This window comes from Gobio gobio (genome assembly GCF_949357685.1).
Source record: "Gobio gobio genome assembly, chromosome: 23".
Taxonomy (NCBI): Eukaryota; Metazoa; Chordata; class Actinopteri; order Cypriniformes; family Gobionidae; genus Gobio; species Gobio gobio.
The window spans coordinates 41,742,321-41,756,926 of NC_137119.1; the positions used below are offsets into that span (position 1 = coordinate 41,742,321).

General features: G+C 37.6%; 1 protein-coding gene across 1 annotated transcript; it reads right to left on the reverse strand.

Annotated features, from left to right (window-relative positions):
• Positions 1 to 5,612: 5,612 nt before the first annotated feature.
• Positions 5,613 to 14,288, reverse strand: LOC307119686 (uncharacterized protein). Its single transcript, XM_079806111.1, has 3 exons — positions 14,253 to 14,288; positions 14,021 to 14,054; positions 5,613 to 7,206 (listed from the first exon to the last, which is right to left on the reverse strand). The coding sequence occupies exon 3, from the start codon at positions 7,197 to 7,199 to the stop codon at positions 5,670 to 5,672; it is 1,530 nt and encodes a 509-aa protein (XP_079662237.1). The 5' UTR covers positions 7,200 to 7,206; positions 14,021 to 14,054; positions 14,253 to 14,288; the 3' UTR covers positions 5,613 to 5,669.
• Between the last annotated feature and the right edge of the window lie 318 nt (positions 14,289 to 14,606).

Consider the following 14,606-nt stretch of genomic DNA (forward strand, 5'->3'; position numbering starts at 1 on the left):
TATATATACATATTATATATTTTATGTTAACCACTTATTTTTAAGTCTACAGTTTATCTCACTTATCATCCACATATTTTTTATATTTTTATTTTTATCTTATTTCCTATTTTTATCTTTTACTTGATTTATTTATAATTCTACTTATGTTAATACTTTTTATTCTAACTTTATTCTATTTCTATTTAATTTCTTGTAACTGTTATTTGCACTGTCCATGGAGCGGACCTGTTTACATTTCACTGCCAGTTGTATATTGTGTATATAACTGTGTATGTGACAAATAAAACTCTTGAAATCTTGAATCTTGATTCTACAATCTCCGAGTGGAGCCAGTGTCCGACCATGTACTCGCCCCCCCGAGGGGCCGGTGATGGGCCAGGCTCAGGTGTCTTCGCTTGCTCGCCACTCCACTCCACGGACTGGATACGTGCGATATTTCCTCAGGTGAGCTCCCCGAGAGCCCTGAGCTCCTCCAGCACTGTCGACGCCGACATCAGTTCAGTCTGCCCTTTCGAGCCCAGACCCTCATGTCCGGCCAGGTGCCCCATGTGCATGGTTCCCTCCGGCGACCCCCACATGTGTATTTCACCGTAAGTCTCCGCAGTGAGCGGGTTTCTTCCCTTGGCGTGTCCCCGCCACCCCTAGGGTTAAAAATCCACCTTCGGCTGGTACCCTAAAGATCTTCCATATGCAACCCTCAGCGGGTCATATGTGTCTCTTAAGTCCTCCCCACGGGTAGGCATTTTTGGCATTCCCTCACTGGGATATGCTTCCCAGTGTACCTTGGTAATCCTGTGTTAAGTGGGAGTCCTTCGTCCGTACTAGTCTTACGACAGGGTACTCACACTTACGCAGGGCGCTGGAAGACAGCTGAGTGGCGGGATTATATTGGGACCCCCATTAGTTAGTCACTAACGTTACGTCGTAGTGACTGAACGAAAGGGAACGTCTCGGTTACGGATGTAACCCTCGTTCCCTGAGGAGGGAACGGAGACGTAACGTCCCCTTGCCACTTCAGTTGTGCTACCTGGAACGCAGGAGTTCAGTCTTGGCTCCTCAAGCAGGTAACATAATGCGATATTGCCTCGTACTTCCTTATATACTCACGCAGTGAGGCGGAGTTACGTATGCAAATTCCGCATGCCCATGGCATTGGCACGCCATTGGGCGTTTTCTCAAAACTCGAAGTTGATAGGCTTCTAAGCGAAACCCCCATGCGTTAGTCACTAACGTTACGTCTCCGTTCCCTCCTCAGGGAACGAGGGTTACATCCGTAACCGAGACGTTACTGTTGCTAACTCGGACAAATAAACGGAGTTGCTATATCTTACAATGACAGCTGTCAGTGTGAAAACCTTATACCCATATGTTTTTGGACACAGAATGTAGCGTATATCCCGTCCGAATGATGGCCAAACTTTACTGATGGTTTATCAAGTTTATTATGTCCTTTTTCACTCCAAAAAATCATCGTAAGAGCTTAACAAACAAAGCATAAGAAGTGTACACTAACGTCTTATTCACAAACTCTCTCTCTCCGTTGCATTACCATTAACATACACAGCAAACTACACAAAAACACTCATACAACTAACAGTAAACAAACATATACACAGACCGTATATGTTTGTATGCCTTTTCGAGGGTGCAGTTAATAACTGGTAAACTTTGTATCTGCAAAACAACTCCGATAAACTGCGTGAGAGCTCTTCCTTTCACCAACTTACCCGTGGACTACAATACCCATCAAAATAGGAGTCCTCCTTAGTGGGACAGATAATATACACTTTAAACATTTCAAAAATTAAATTAATTTACATTTAACCAGTTTAATATGAAGAGGCACTGAAATGTAGACCTTCGTGTTTTTGACCTACACCGTTACAGGTTACATGATGTGAAAACAGTTAGTTATTTAGGTTTGTATGTTAGCAGGGACTTTAATCGTAACTTAATGAGAGTTTGACAAACAGAAAATCCTCTCAGGATACCTGGAATCAGTGTTACAGTACCTCAGGCACGACATTTGAGCATTTTTGTAGCTTAAACACCATCAAACCGATGAGAGCTTCGGATTTTCCAATGTTTCTCTATGGCGCTGAAACCTATAGATGTCCAAGTTCCGGTCCCAGCGCAACTGATACTCAACTGCCATTGGCTCATCTGCATTCAAGGGGCGGGGCTTACCGATAGGTTAATTGCGAGGAAACACATATTGCTGTTAGCTGGTTGGCCAGAGACCTACAAGCTGCGCGGAGCGTACACAACACACACACACACAACTAAATACATATTGTGCATGATACAGAACATAACAGCAACAATTATTAATCATAATACATTGTAGGTTGTGATTCGGAGGTTGAAGAAGCAGTCGTCAGTAAAATGACAGGAACACAGCACAAGGTTTGGGCTATACTAATGTGGTACCATTGCAAAGATAAACTTTAACCACTGATTCTTCACATGCTTGTCCTTGGGCAGTGAAAAAAACAACTGGCTTTACATTCACATTGTAGAGCACAGCATCTTCTCGACTTGATGTATCCACAGGAATCAGCTGCAGTGTTTAAGTTTCCCTGGTGTCTGCGCGTGCAATAAGTGGGCGGGCAATTTTATGCTAATGTTTCGTCATGACATCACAACAAAACGGTTTAAGATTCGTTTGAACAACGATTCATTTAATTGACTCCGAGTCAACTCTTACTTTTGAGAGACAACTTTATATACGGTGCACTTTCAAATGTAAAACTTTGCAAGATGTTTTCATTCACTTAGAGCTGTTACACACTACATGAAAGGTAATTTTCAAAAATCCATAATAGGCGCTCTTTAAGATAAGTGTTACGCAATAGCATTCAAAGTTGTAGCATACGAAAGCTTTTTCTGAGTAACCCCTGCTTTTTTATCTAACAGTCTTTAGTGATGCTCACTTTCAGTTAGAAGTCACCCTATTTGCAGGTGCAATTGTAATTATAACATGGGGGGTGTCCCCCTTGGTAGAGATCGCGTTCGGGACGGGTGCAATCGAAAAGGGCACTTTCACTTTCAAGGGGGGGGGCAGCTACTGGTCCAGAGAGCTTATAATTTCTTAAAGATTCGGGACGGCATGCCGAGTTGAATGATATCCAATTTCTAATAACCCATAACCCAAATAACCCATACCCATCAGCCATTTTGAATTTTGTTGTAAAATGTTGTATTTTATGAACGCATTAGTGTATCATTCCGGTATGGGTAATTGGCATGATGCCCTGAAGGAGCCTGAGAAGTTTCAAGTCAACGCCACCTAGTGGTAAAATCAAATATTCACATGCTTAAAACTATGTGGTTGACTTATTTTTACTTGGAATCCTGAATCCTTGCCAAGATCCATCAGTACCAAACATGCTAGGTTTCGCCTTATGGTTTGTGCAACATTGTGATGTAGGGCCCTATCTTGCACCCAGCGCAATTGACTTTGTACACCGACGCATGTGTCATTCCTATTTTGCACCCGCGCAAAGCGCGCTTTTCCCTCCACAGAAGCACGTCGCTAGTGAATGAACTTGCGCTCCTTGGGCGGTTCAGCGCAAAAAAGGAGGCGTGTTCCGGCGCAAACAATCCCTGGTGCTATTTTGCTGTTCCATTAAACAATTGCGCCACTGACCAGAAAAAACCTAGTCTAAAGTCAGTGGCGCGTTGTTCATTATGCTATTTTAAGGGCGCATGCTTGACCATAATGTATAGCGTGCACAACGCGCATACACTTTGCTCATGTAATCTACACAGATGCAACAGTTATTTTTGCAAATCATAAATTGTTACACTAAAAAAATATTAACACATGAGATGACGGAAATCATTGTGGTGTGCCACGAAGATGTGAAAAAATAGGCATAAATCTAGCTTACAAATGATTCAGGCTAATTGTAATAATTAAGGATAAGACCTGTTTGCCCAATAGTGGCAAGACATATATGTATATAAGGACATCTGACAAATTGGTTTGTCCGTCAAGAACCAGGAAAAAAAATCGACTGAAAAAACTGAAAGACTGAAAAAAAAAAAGACTGTGAAATCACCTTTACCATAATGTACAACATTACAACTTCACTTCTCTGTCTTTCACTGCTCTAACAAGAACATCAGTCTCCTCGGCTGTGAACCGCTCCTGGCGTGCGCCTGGTAAATACGCCATAATAATAGCAATCCATAATGGAACTTGCGCACCTGCTTTTAAAGGGAATGTTGGATGACGCTCGGATTGGTTTATTCACGTTACGCCCAAACCACACCTATGAATAATGAAGCTACTTCAGACCAACCCATTTTAGATTTGCGCCGGGCGCAAGAGCCATTTATCCCGCCGGGAAAATAGCAACAGCGCCAAGACCCGCCTACAAAGTTACTTGTGCTTCGCGCTTTGACACTTGCGTTTCAGATCGTTAAAATAGGGCCCGTAGTGTTTTAAAGAAATATCTTCAAAACTGTTAGTCCGAAGTCGGATGTGGGTCATTTTTCAAGTGCTTCATTTTTCACAGAATTTGAGATGCTTATGTATGGGGGCACTCTGAGGACACAAAAAAAGCGGTGGGACTGTGTCACTTGGTTGCGCTATAATTGAACAAAACATGAAATTGGCTTTAACTACAGTACTGTTGGTCTGATTGGCTTCAAAATTACATGTAGTGTCTTTGTCTCAGTTGATATCATATTCCATTATGACATTGGTGTACCTTGTAAAACATGGCCGTCTTTTTAATTACAAAATGACAAAAAAAGATCAAAAGCTGTAACTGCAATGGTTTTCCATGGATTGGCATATTGTTACGAAATGCCATGTTTCTTCAGCACCATGTCCTGAAGGTACTCAGGGCAGCGCTCCCTTGTGGTTTTAATGAAATTATATTATAAGAAATTATATCTCATTACAACTCAATGTATTTATGGTTAAAATAGTCTCCAAAAGTCTATTTACTTACTTTTTTCAATTGATCTGCTGCTAGTTTCCTTATTTACTTCTGTTGTGCTTGGCCTCGATAATTGCTGCTTGCAGAGATATTTTTTTTTTGATAGGGCTTTTCAACAGATTTGCGAAAGGGTGAGTCAAACAGCTGATGCTGTCTAATAGCAGCATGCTTTATCTGGATATTGATAATAATCAAAATATGATATTAATTCAAATTTGGTCAATGGGTATCCTTAAGCCTGTGCTCAGAGGATTACATGACTGCTTTGATCAAGGGTGGTATTTGGCCTGAAAAGTCTCTGATCGACTGCATTACAGTGTAACGGAGGCCAGCTAGTATTTGCTGTACGAGTAAACTTCACTCCTCTGATCTCAAGAGACGTTCTAGCGACTGATGCTAGAGGTATGCAGCATTTAGCCTCCTTGTTAGAGCATCTGACACTCATGCCGGCGGACCCGAGTTCGAGTCCTGCTTGGAGCGGGCTGTTCGAACAGGAGGGGCTACCAATGTAAAAACTGACTTGTCAGAAGGTGTTATTAATAGCAGATTTATTAAAGACATAATATCCTCCATAATCAGAATCCTTCAAGAATAAAAAAGGCATGGCATGACTGATAACTGAATGAATGAAGAACACAAAAAAAACAACCAGATTTACAAAGAAATACATTTTTATTTTATTTTATTTAACTAGATGATGGATTTTTTAAAGGGTTATTCACAATATATTTTCATGTATTTCAGTGCTTGTTTTTTTTCTTCTCCTGCTCTCTTCTTGATGTTTTTCAGTATTTCGGCCTTTTCGGGTTCATTTATTTCCTCCAGCTTCTCAATCAGAAAATCAATGTGCTGAAGTGTGATCAGAGAAACAGTGTTGAGTGCGATCATCTCCAGAGAGTCCACACAGTGAAAAGCTTCCATCACCAGCTTTATTTTCTCTTCCTTTAATTCTTTCAGCTCTTCTTCCAGCTTCTTGACCAAAGACACACGCTCACCAATCTTATCATCATATTTCTTCTTTAACTCTTCATTTGTCCTCTTCTCTTTCTTTGTCTTTGTTTCATATATTTTTGCTTCTTTGATGTGTTTGCTGTAGTGGCATTTATTAGTGCACACTATACAGTGATTGTCTTTCATCTTGCTGCACTTTGAGAGATCTCTGACCCACCAGCATCCTGGATAATGACAGTTTTCCTCACAGACGGTGCAGCACATCGCCATACTGGCTTTAGAGCGATCAATATCAACCTTCTCTTTATAGGGCACGTCAACTTCATACTCAAAGTTCTCATCGTTCTTGACAAATTCTTGAGTTTGTTTCAGCTCATTTTTCTTTAGTTCCATATTTTGAATATGTGATTTTATATTGGACATTTTTGTCTCCAACTTCTCCCGTTTTTGCAACACATCTCGAGTCATCTTCAGGGTTTTTGGTTTTATATTGTCAAGCAATTTGAAAAATCCTGTCATTCCTTTAAAACTGAGATTCCCTGATTGCTCTTGGATCATCTGATATTCTTCATGAAATGTCTCCCCTTGGCAGTTGTCAAACAGGAAATACACTGGCTGATCCTTGTCATTCACTGCACACTGGAATTTAGCCTCTTTAACAGCCGTCAGGACATTTTTAGGGTGAGCACCATGTGAGTATGTGACGAGCAAGACAATGTTTTCAACAATATCTTTCCCAAATAAAGACTGAACAGCATCAAATATGTATATTTGTCTGTCGGAGAGTCGATTTTGGCTTGCTTTAACCACCAGGCACACTGCATCTATTTTATGGACCCAGTCATCACATTTGCTTAAATTAAGCAACCTTATTGCGATCTCTTTATCATGCTCAACTCCACGTGTGTCTCCATATCCTGGTGTGTCGATGATTGTTAGATTGATTGGACTCTCTTGTAGATAAAACCCATAAACAGTGATGCTGGAGGTCTGACTCTGAGCTGATGTTCGGTCACTCTGATCATCTGTGATCTCAAACCAAACCTTGTCTTCTCTCTTTACTCCTAACATGTAGTTGATCATTGCATTGATTAGTTTTGTTTTTCCTGTCCCTGTTTCTCCCACCATCAGAATGGTTTTATGGGGTTTCTTTGAGTCTCTCTCCCCAAAGATAATTTTTCTACATGGTTCAGAATCATCAGGAGAGTCTGTTGTTGATTTCAGATGGTATCGAGTAGGAGTCCCATTCTCTATTACACTACTTTGATTGATGATTGCATCTAAACTGGCCATGTTCTGTCTGCAATGTAAAGCAGAAAACAACATAACAAAAAGACATTTAGGAACAACAGAATGTCACTCGCAAATCATCACATATGGTTGCTTGGTTAGGACATTTTTCAGCATTCAGGGTACTCCATTGCTTTCTGTTGTTGACCACTTCTTTGCATGCATTTGTAATAGTAGAAATTATTTTATAACTATTTCTAAATAAAAGATATTTTGGAGCACCTAACCCCTACTCTAAACCCACCCACTTCTCAACAATACAAAACACGTAGCAGGAAAATAAAAGTACAGTCACCATACAGTATATTGCAAACGCTGGCCAAAAAACAGTATAAAAATATTACAAACAACTTGTGTTGCATTCCAAATCTTCTGAAGCCGTACAATAACTTAAACAGATAAAACTTAAGGTTTTAATCTCTGAAAATGATCCCGCTCCATGAACATGCAGTCATATCTCATGAAAAAGATACACATTTTAGCATGACTCAATCAGTCACGAAACACGTGAGAGCCAATGCCACGAGAGCCATGTGGTGTTTTTTGGGGGTAGAGGGAGAGCGCAGCACAACCTAACACTTTTTGACTTTCTCAGCTTGTGTAAATCCATTTGGGGTTCAGAGTATTTTTTCCCCATATTATTTTCACACATATCTAGTACAATTATGTGGTTTTGTTTAATTAATACAGTGTATACTATTTTCTTTATTTACCCCGAAAGAATAGAAGTGAAGTGTGACAACATGCCCAATTGGCGGAGCATGTTGTAACATCACCATTTGAAATCTGATCTAATAAAAAAATATACAAGGAAAACTAAAATATTGTCAATAAAATATAATTATTAACGTTTATATAAATTATGGATTTGTTTAATATATGGAATTTTCGTTATTTTGATATCATTTCTGAACATTGACTCTCAGTCTTTATTCACCTGGTTTCTCAATAGAATTCAACTAACTATATTGCTAACATAGAATAGCATAGTTCTAATATCGCAACTGGGATTTAAACCCAGCCAGTGTCTGCTGGTTAGGTGAGCATTGAAGCCATCTAAACTGCTAAATAACAGAAACGATGCTCATAAAGATAATAAATGATATTGCCTCAATACAGATACAGGCAAATTATCAGTGCTGGTGCATTTGACACTGTCGATCACAACATACTTCTTGACAGGCTGGAAAACTGGATTGGGCTTTCTGGAATGGTCCTAAAATGGTCCAGGTCATACTTGGAAGGAAGTTATAATGTGAGTATAGGTGACTATAAATCTTAGTGGACATCCATGACATGTGGAGTCCCACAAGGCTCAATTATTGCACCACTCCTATTCAAGCGGTACACGCTCCCACTGAGCCAAATAATGAGAGAGAGAGAGCCAAATTGCCCTATCGCTTAACGACTACAGCCCCATTGACTCCCTGTGCAAATGCATTGATGAAATTAACAATTGGATGTGCCAAAACTTTCTTCTGTTAAACAGACAAAACTGAACTCATTTGTAATGGAGGCCAGCTAGTAGTTGCTGTTGTAGTAAACCTCACTCCTCTGATCTCAAAAGACGCCCTGGCGACTGACATTAGAGGTTATAGCCTTTAGCCTCCTTGTTAGAGCGTCTGACTCTCATGCCGGCGGACCCGAGTTTGAGTCCCATTCAGGGGTGCGTTTCCCAAACAACAACGTTACACACTGCTTAACTACCATAGTATGTTGCATCGTTGAAGAAATCAACTAGCTAGTCACGACTGTTTCCCGAAACCGTATTGCCGTTCAACCACGTTGGTTAATGATGTCACGTGGTGGAGTAATAACTGTTTTTAATGAATTAGTTTGAGATCGAATTCATGCTAGATTTTTTCTTTTTTCAGTTATTTTTCTTTATTTCCAGATACACATATAGGCTCGTTCTTACGTACTATAGCATGTACGCGCATGTGCACTCTTCAAAAAAGGTGCTTTAAATCTCTTGACAAAGACATAAATGACATTTGTATGTATTCGAAATAAAAGATATAGGTTGTACTGAATGTCAGCTTGCTTATTTTGCTCAAGATAAGGATTTTTTAAGTCCACATGTCATGCAAACAAGAAACTATGCTTCTAACCAGATCTGTCGTTGCAACGACAAAGTTTGCGATGCTGTTTGCGAATGTTTGTTGGAACCATGGTTTCGGGAAACACGACTTGTTTAACTATGCTGATAACGACGGAACTTGCTACCATAGTTGGCTAACGATGCTTTTGGGAAACGCGCCCCAGAGTGGGCGGTTCGAACAGGAGGGGTTACAAATTGCATTTGGAAATAAACATGAAATTCTCAAGGTGAATGCATACCTTGAGGCTAGGGGTTTAAAAAAAAAAAAATCTAGTTGGAATCTTGGTGTGATTCTGGAGTCAGACCTTAGTTTCAGTAGTCATATCAAAGCAATAACTAAATATTTAAGTATACTATCACCTCAAAAATATTCCAAGAATTAGATTCTTTGTTTCCAGACAAGACTTAGAGAAACTTGTTCATGCTTTAATCACTAGTAGGTAGACTATTGTAATCAGTACCGTCGCAAGGGCTGTGCCAAGTGTGCGACCGCACAGGGCCTCGCGCAAAATAAAGTGACAGCTGACTTGATGATGTAAAGCCAATAGTTAAAGTTTGTTTTTGTAAGACATAGTTAAAAATGTGTCTTGTGATGCTGTATTATTCTGCTTGTTAAAAATGTATTTTGCTGTAACTTGCTTTTTCTTTTTTTTTACTTACAATATTTCTCTGTGCGTGAGACCATAGATATTATCATAGATATTAGGCTACCTGAGAAGTTCAAGTAAATAGGCTACTTTTGAAATCCGCGCTCATTGAAGGATGTGCATTTATTGAATGGACGGATTTAATCTGACGGTACGAACAAAAGGTTTTTATTTAACACTATAAAGTTAAATAAGCATATAGGCTTACTATTACGCACCTTTCAGAGCCGTCGAACAAGTTTTTAAGCGTTTGCAAAAAGCAAGGAAATTGTCAGACATCCATTTAGCGCATGTTCACTGAGGAAAACAACTGAAAAACAGCACTGGTTGTTCTCTCAATAATGTCTGTTTATTTTACTGACTGAGAAATCACTTCAGATGATTCAGTGAGAGAGCAGTCCAAAATTAATTAAAGTGGATTCAGGCCGTTGTGCAAATGCGTTTGACCCATTCACAATTTAAAACATAGGCCTAATTTAAGTGCCAAAATGTGCGCTCTGCGCAGTTCAGTTACACAGTTTAACTTCTTTGACCTAATGCTGTTAAACTGAATATAGCTACCATCTTTTCTTAAATATTTACAAAAACAACAAATTTTTCGTCACTATAGTAAAAGTAGAGCCCTGTTAACAGGGCCGTGCCACTGCCCCTCATCAGCTGAGGTGGCCCTCTTGCCCCCCTTCCCTCCCTCACCCCCAGAGTATTGCCATAAAAGCGTTCTGTTTCGCTAAAAATCCGCCTATCCGCTCCGTGTTTTTCCGCTCGCTCCGCAGAATCGCTCCCGCTCTCTGTGGAGACGACAGTTCTGTAATGTTGTCATCCCATTAACAGGTAAATTACAAACTACAATCCACATTACAGACCGTGGTTTATCTGCGGAATTAGTACACTACTTTGGTAGTTTGTTTTTATATTTCTGTCGGTAATGTTTTGCTCCTGGTATTCTGTTAGTGCTAACAACTTGTGCAAAATATTCACGCTCTTGGAAGATAATTAATTGTCTATTCAAATTATTGTACCTGTTCTGATCTAATATAAACAACACCAAATGTGCTGTTATCAGTACACTTTGTAGACAAAAAACAATGACTTCACAAAAAAGACCAATGGACTCAAAAATGGAGGCTAAAGCCCATTGAACTTTGCAAATATGGATTCAAAGTCAGCGGGTTAATGGTAACACTTTATAATAACTGCACACTATGAAGCATTAATTAAGCATTAGTAAATAGTTAATTCATCATTTATAAAGCATTAATAGACATGAATAGGCAGTTTATAAATACAGTTATAAATGCTTTATTCTTGATTTATAAGCATATCTATAAATGTGTTTAATAATTGTATTTTCATACTTTATAAATGATCAATTAATAATTTCTAAATTAAGTATTACATTATTTACAAACCAGTTATTTAGGAGTTGTCCGTGGTTCATAAGATCATTTAGAAAGTGTAAGTAAAGGATTAATAAACTATTTAAATGTACATTTATAAATCTTATTATTGAGATATATAATAATAGTTGCTCAGTTATAAAACATTTAGTAGTTGTCAGTTAACTATTTCTGTGAGCTCATCTAAAGTGAGGACTATTTATGCCTCGTAAAGCTTTTACAAAGGAGATTTAAAGGCTCAGTTCTCTTCTGCACGGCTGTTCTCTAATGTTTTAAAGTTAGTACTGTTTTGACAAAGCAAAATATTTTATTATATTATTATTGTTTCATCTAAATTTAATTTGTTGTATTTTGGAACTCTTTTAATCCAGTGTAATCCACTGGTATATTTTTATTCAGCAATGTTTACACTTTACAGAAAAGTATTTTTATATCATATTGCAGAAGCTTAGTTTCATTTGACTGCAGTTATGTTTTCTGGCGGTCTACAGGAATATTATTTTATATGACATTTGAAGAGGTTTAATTTTAATTTGATATTAAATTACTAGTTTTTACAGTCTCCACTTTTGCATTTTGAAATAAATATTTCTGTGCTATATTCCTCTGTGTTGTTTGTTTTCTTTTTCTGTGCAGAAGAGAACTGAGCCTTTAAATCTCCTTTGTAAAAGCTTTACGAGGCATAAATAATCCTCACTTTAGATGAGCTCACAGAAATAGTTAACTGACAACTACTAAATATTTCATAACTACCTGAATTAATTATGAATTACAGTATACATTTTAATAAAGCATGTATTAACACACTGAGCAACTATTACCATATGTCTAAATAATAAGATGTATACATGTATATTTAAATAGTTTATTAATCCTTTACTTACACTTTCTAAATGATCTTATGAACCACTGACAACTCCTAAATAACTGGTTTGTAAATAATGTAATACTTAATTTAGAAATTATGAATTGATAATTTATAAAGTATGAACATACAATTATTAAACACGTTATAGATATGCTTATAAATCAAGAATAAAGAATTTATAGCTGCATTTATAAACTGCCTATTAATGTCTATTAATGCTTTATAAATGATTAATTAACTATTTACTAATGCTTCATAGCGTGTAGTTAGACAGTTTGTCACACTTTAAATCCTATAAAGTATATTTCACATTCTAATCAATTGTCTGAGTTAATACTAGTATAAATAATCATATTTCAGATATTTGATCAAGAATATGTTAATAGGATACACTTCTAAATGAGTTGTATCATAGGGTACAATGCTGGGGCTAAAGGCACAACCTAAGAAAAAATGCTTTTTAATCATGCATGTCTAAGTTAATACTTGTTAAAAAAAATCTCTTTAGCAAAGTTTGTACTATGAACTACATTTATTTTGATAAATGAAATAATTCATTATTGTTCATAAATATTAAAATATGTTAATATTCAAATATTTCAAAAATACAGATTTTTAAAAAAAAGTAAAGATTCTGAAAGCATTGAATGAGATCCCATAATCATTTAATAAAGCTTTACCGTACTAACAAATACAAATATTTTTGCAAATATGATGATTATTATCCTATTTTTAAATCTGATGGTTTCATTATTAATATGGTGATTATCTCTAAGGTGGACACCCAACTTGATATATGATATTTCCCATCAAAATGCCTGTGCACGGCCCTGCCTGTTAACATACCCCTGGGCATCGCAGCCCTTGTGATGGGCCTGATTGTAATGGACTCCTCACCGGCCTTCCCAAAAAACCATTAGACAGCTGCAGCTCATACAGAACGCAGAGCAGAACCAGAAAATATGACCATATTACACCAGTCCTCAGAACCTTGCACTGGCTACCGGTTACATTTAGCATCGATTTTAAAGTATTATTACTGGTGTATTAATCACTGAATGGTCTAGGACATCAATAAATTGCAGATGTGCTCACTGAATTTAATCTATAAACAGATTTACATTTACATTTATGCATTTGGCAGACGCTTTTATCCATAGCAACTTACAGTGCCCTTATTACAGGGACAACCTGGAGCAACATGGAGTAAAGTGCCTTGCTCAAGGACACACTGGTGGTGAACGCTGGGATCGAACCAGCAACCTTCTGTGTGTCAGTTCCATGGTTTAACCCACTGGACCACCATCTCACATGGTACTGGTAATATCATCAGGATCTAGTCCGTTAGAAATACAAAGGGTTCACTCAAAGCAAGGAGAGTCTGCTTTTAGCTATTTATTTTTGGTTACTATTTTATGTATGTATGGTTAGGGTGTCTGGTCGGGAGAGTTGAGAGAATTGGGAAGTGAGACGGTGAGTTTACGCACATACTCAGACAGGGAGCCCTGAATTTAGTATTTTAGCCTTTAGTTAAATACAAATGTTTTTATTATTTCTTATGCATTTCATTTGTATTTCTTATGCATATGTTATTATTTGATCATTATTTGAATATATTATAAATAAACTTGCCTTGCCATGTGTTACAATTAGCCTGCATTAGGTTGTGCACCGCTAACCCCTTTTTTTTTTTTTTTTATAATTATTGTGACTGCACTTATACGTGCATGACCAGGCTAACAGGTATTTTATTTTAAATACAATAAACACGATATATGTACATATAAAATGCCAGTGAGTAGTGTTCTTACCTTTTGGTAGAGTCTGTTTCCTGTTTTGAGAGTCCTTAGAAAAAAGAAAGAAAAGTAATTATATAATATATAAATTTGTTTTTATTATTTGTTTACATTAAATCTATGTTTAATATACCCCCCCCCCCCCCATTTTATTAGCAAATATCTACACAGTCTTAGACACAGTTTAACTTGTTAAATATCATCTCAACATCACAGAAGAGCAGCACAAGTTGATTTACAATATTACCTTACATGTGCTTCTTTCTCTGACTCAGGTATTCTCAGACAGGATGATCTGCAGTTGTATTTATACATGAGACAACACCCATTTATGAAGGTCACATGTTTTCCAAGAAATGTCAAATCATTTGTTCCTTATAATTGAAAATGTGAAATTAGTTGTCAAATATGGCAGAGTTTTAGGTAACACTTTACAATAACAGTACATGAATAATCATGTACTAATACCTGAATTATCAACATAAACTCATGATTAGTGAAGATATGAACTAATCATGAGGCAATGAAGCGCTAACATTAACTACGGCTGGAGTCTTAAGGATTCCTGCATGAATAACAGCAGCTTTAACTACATGTTAGA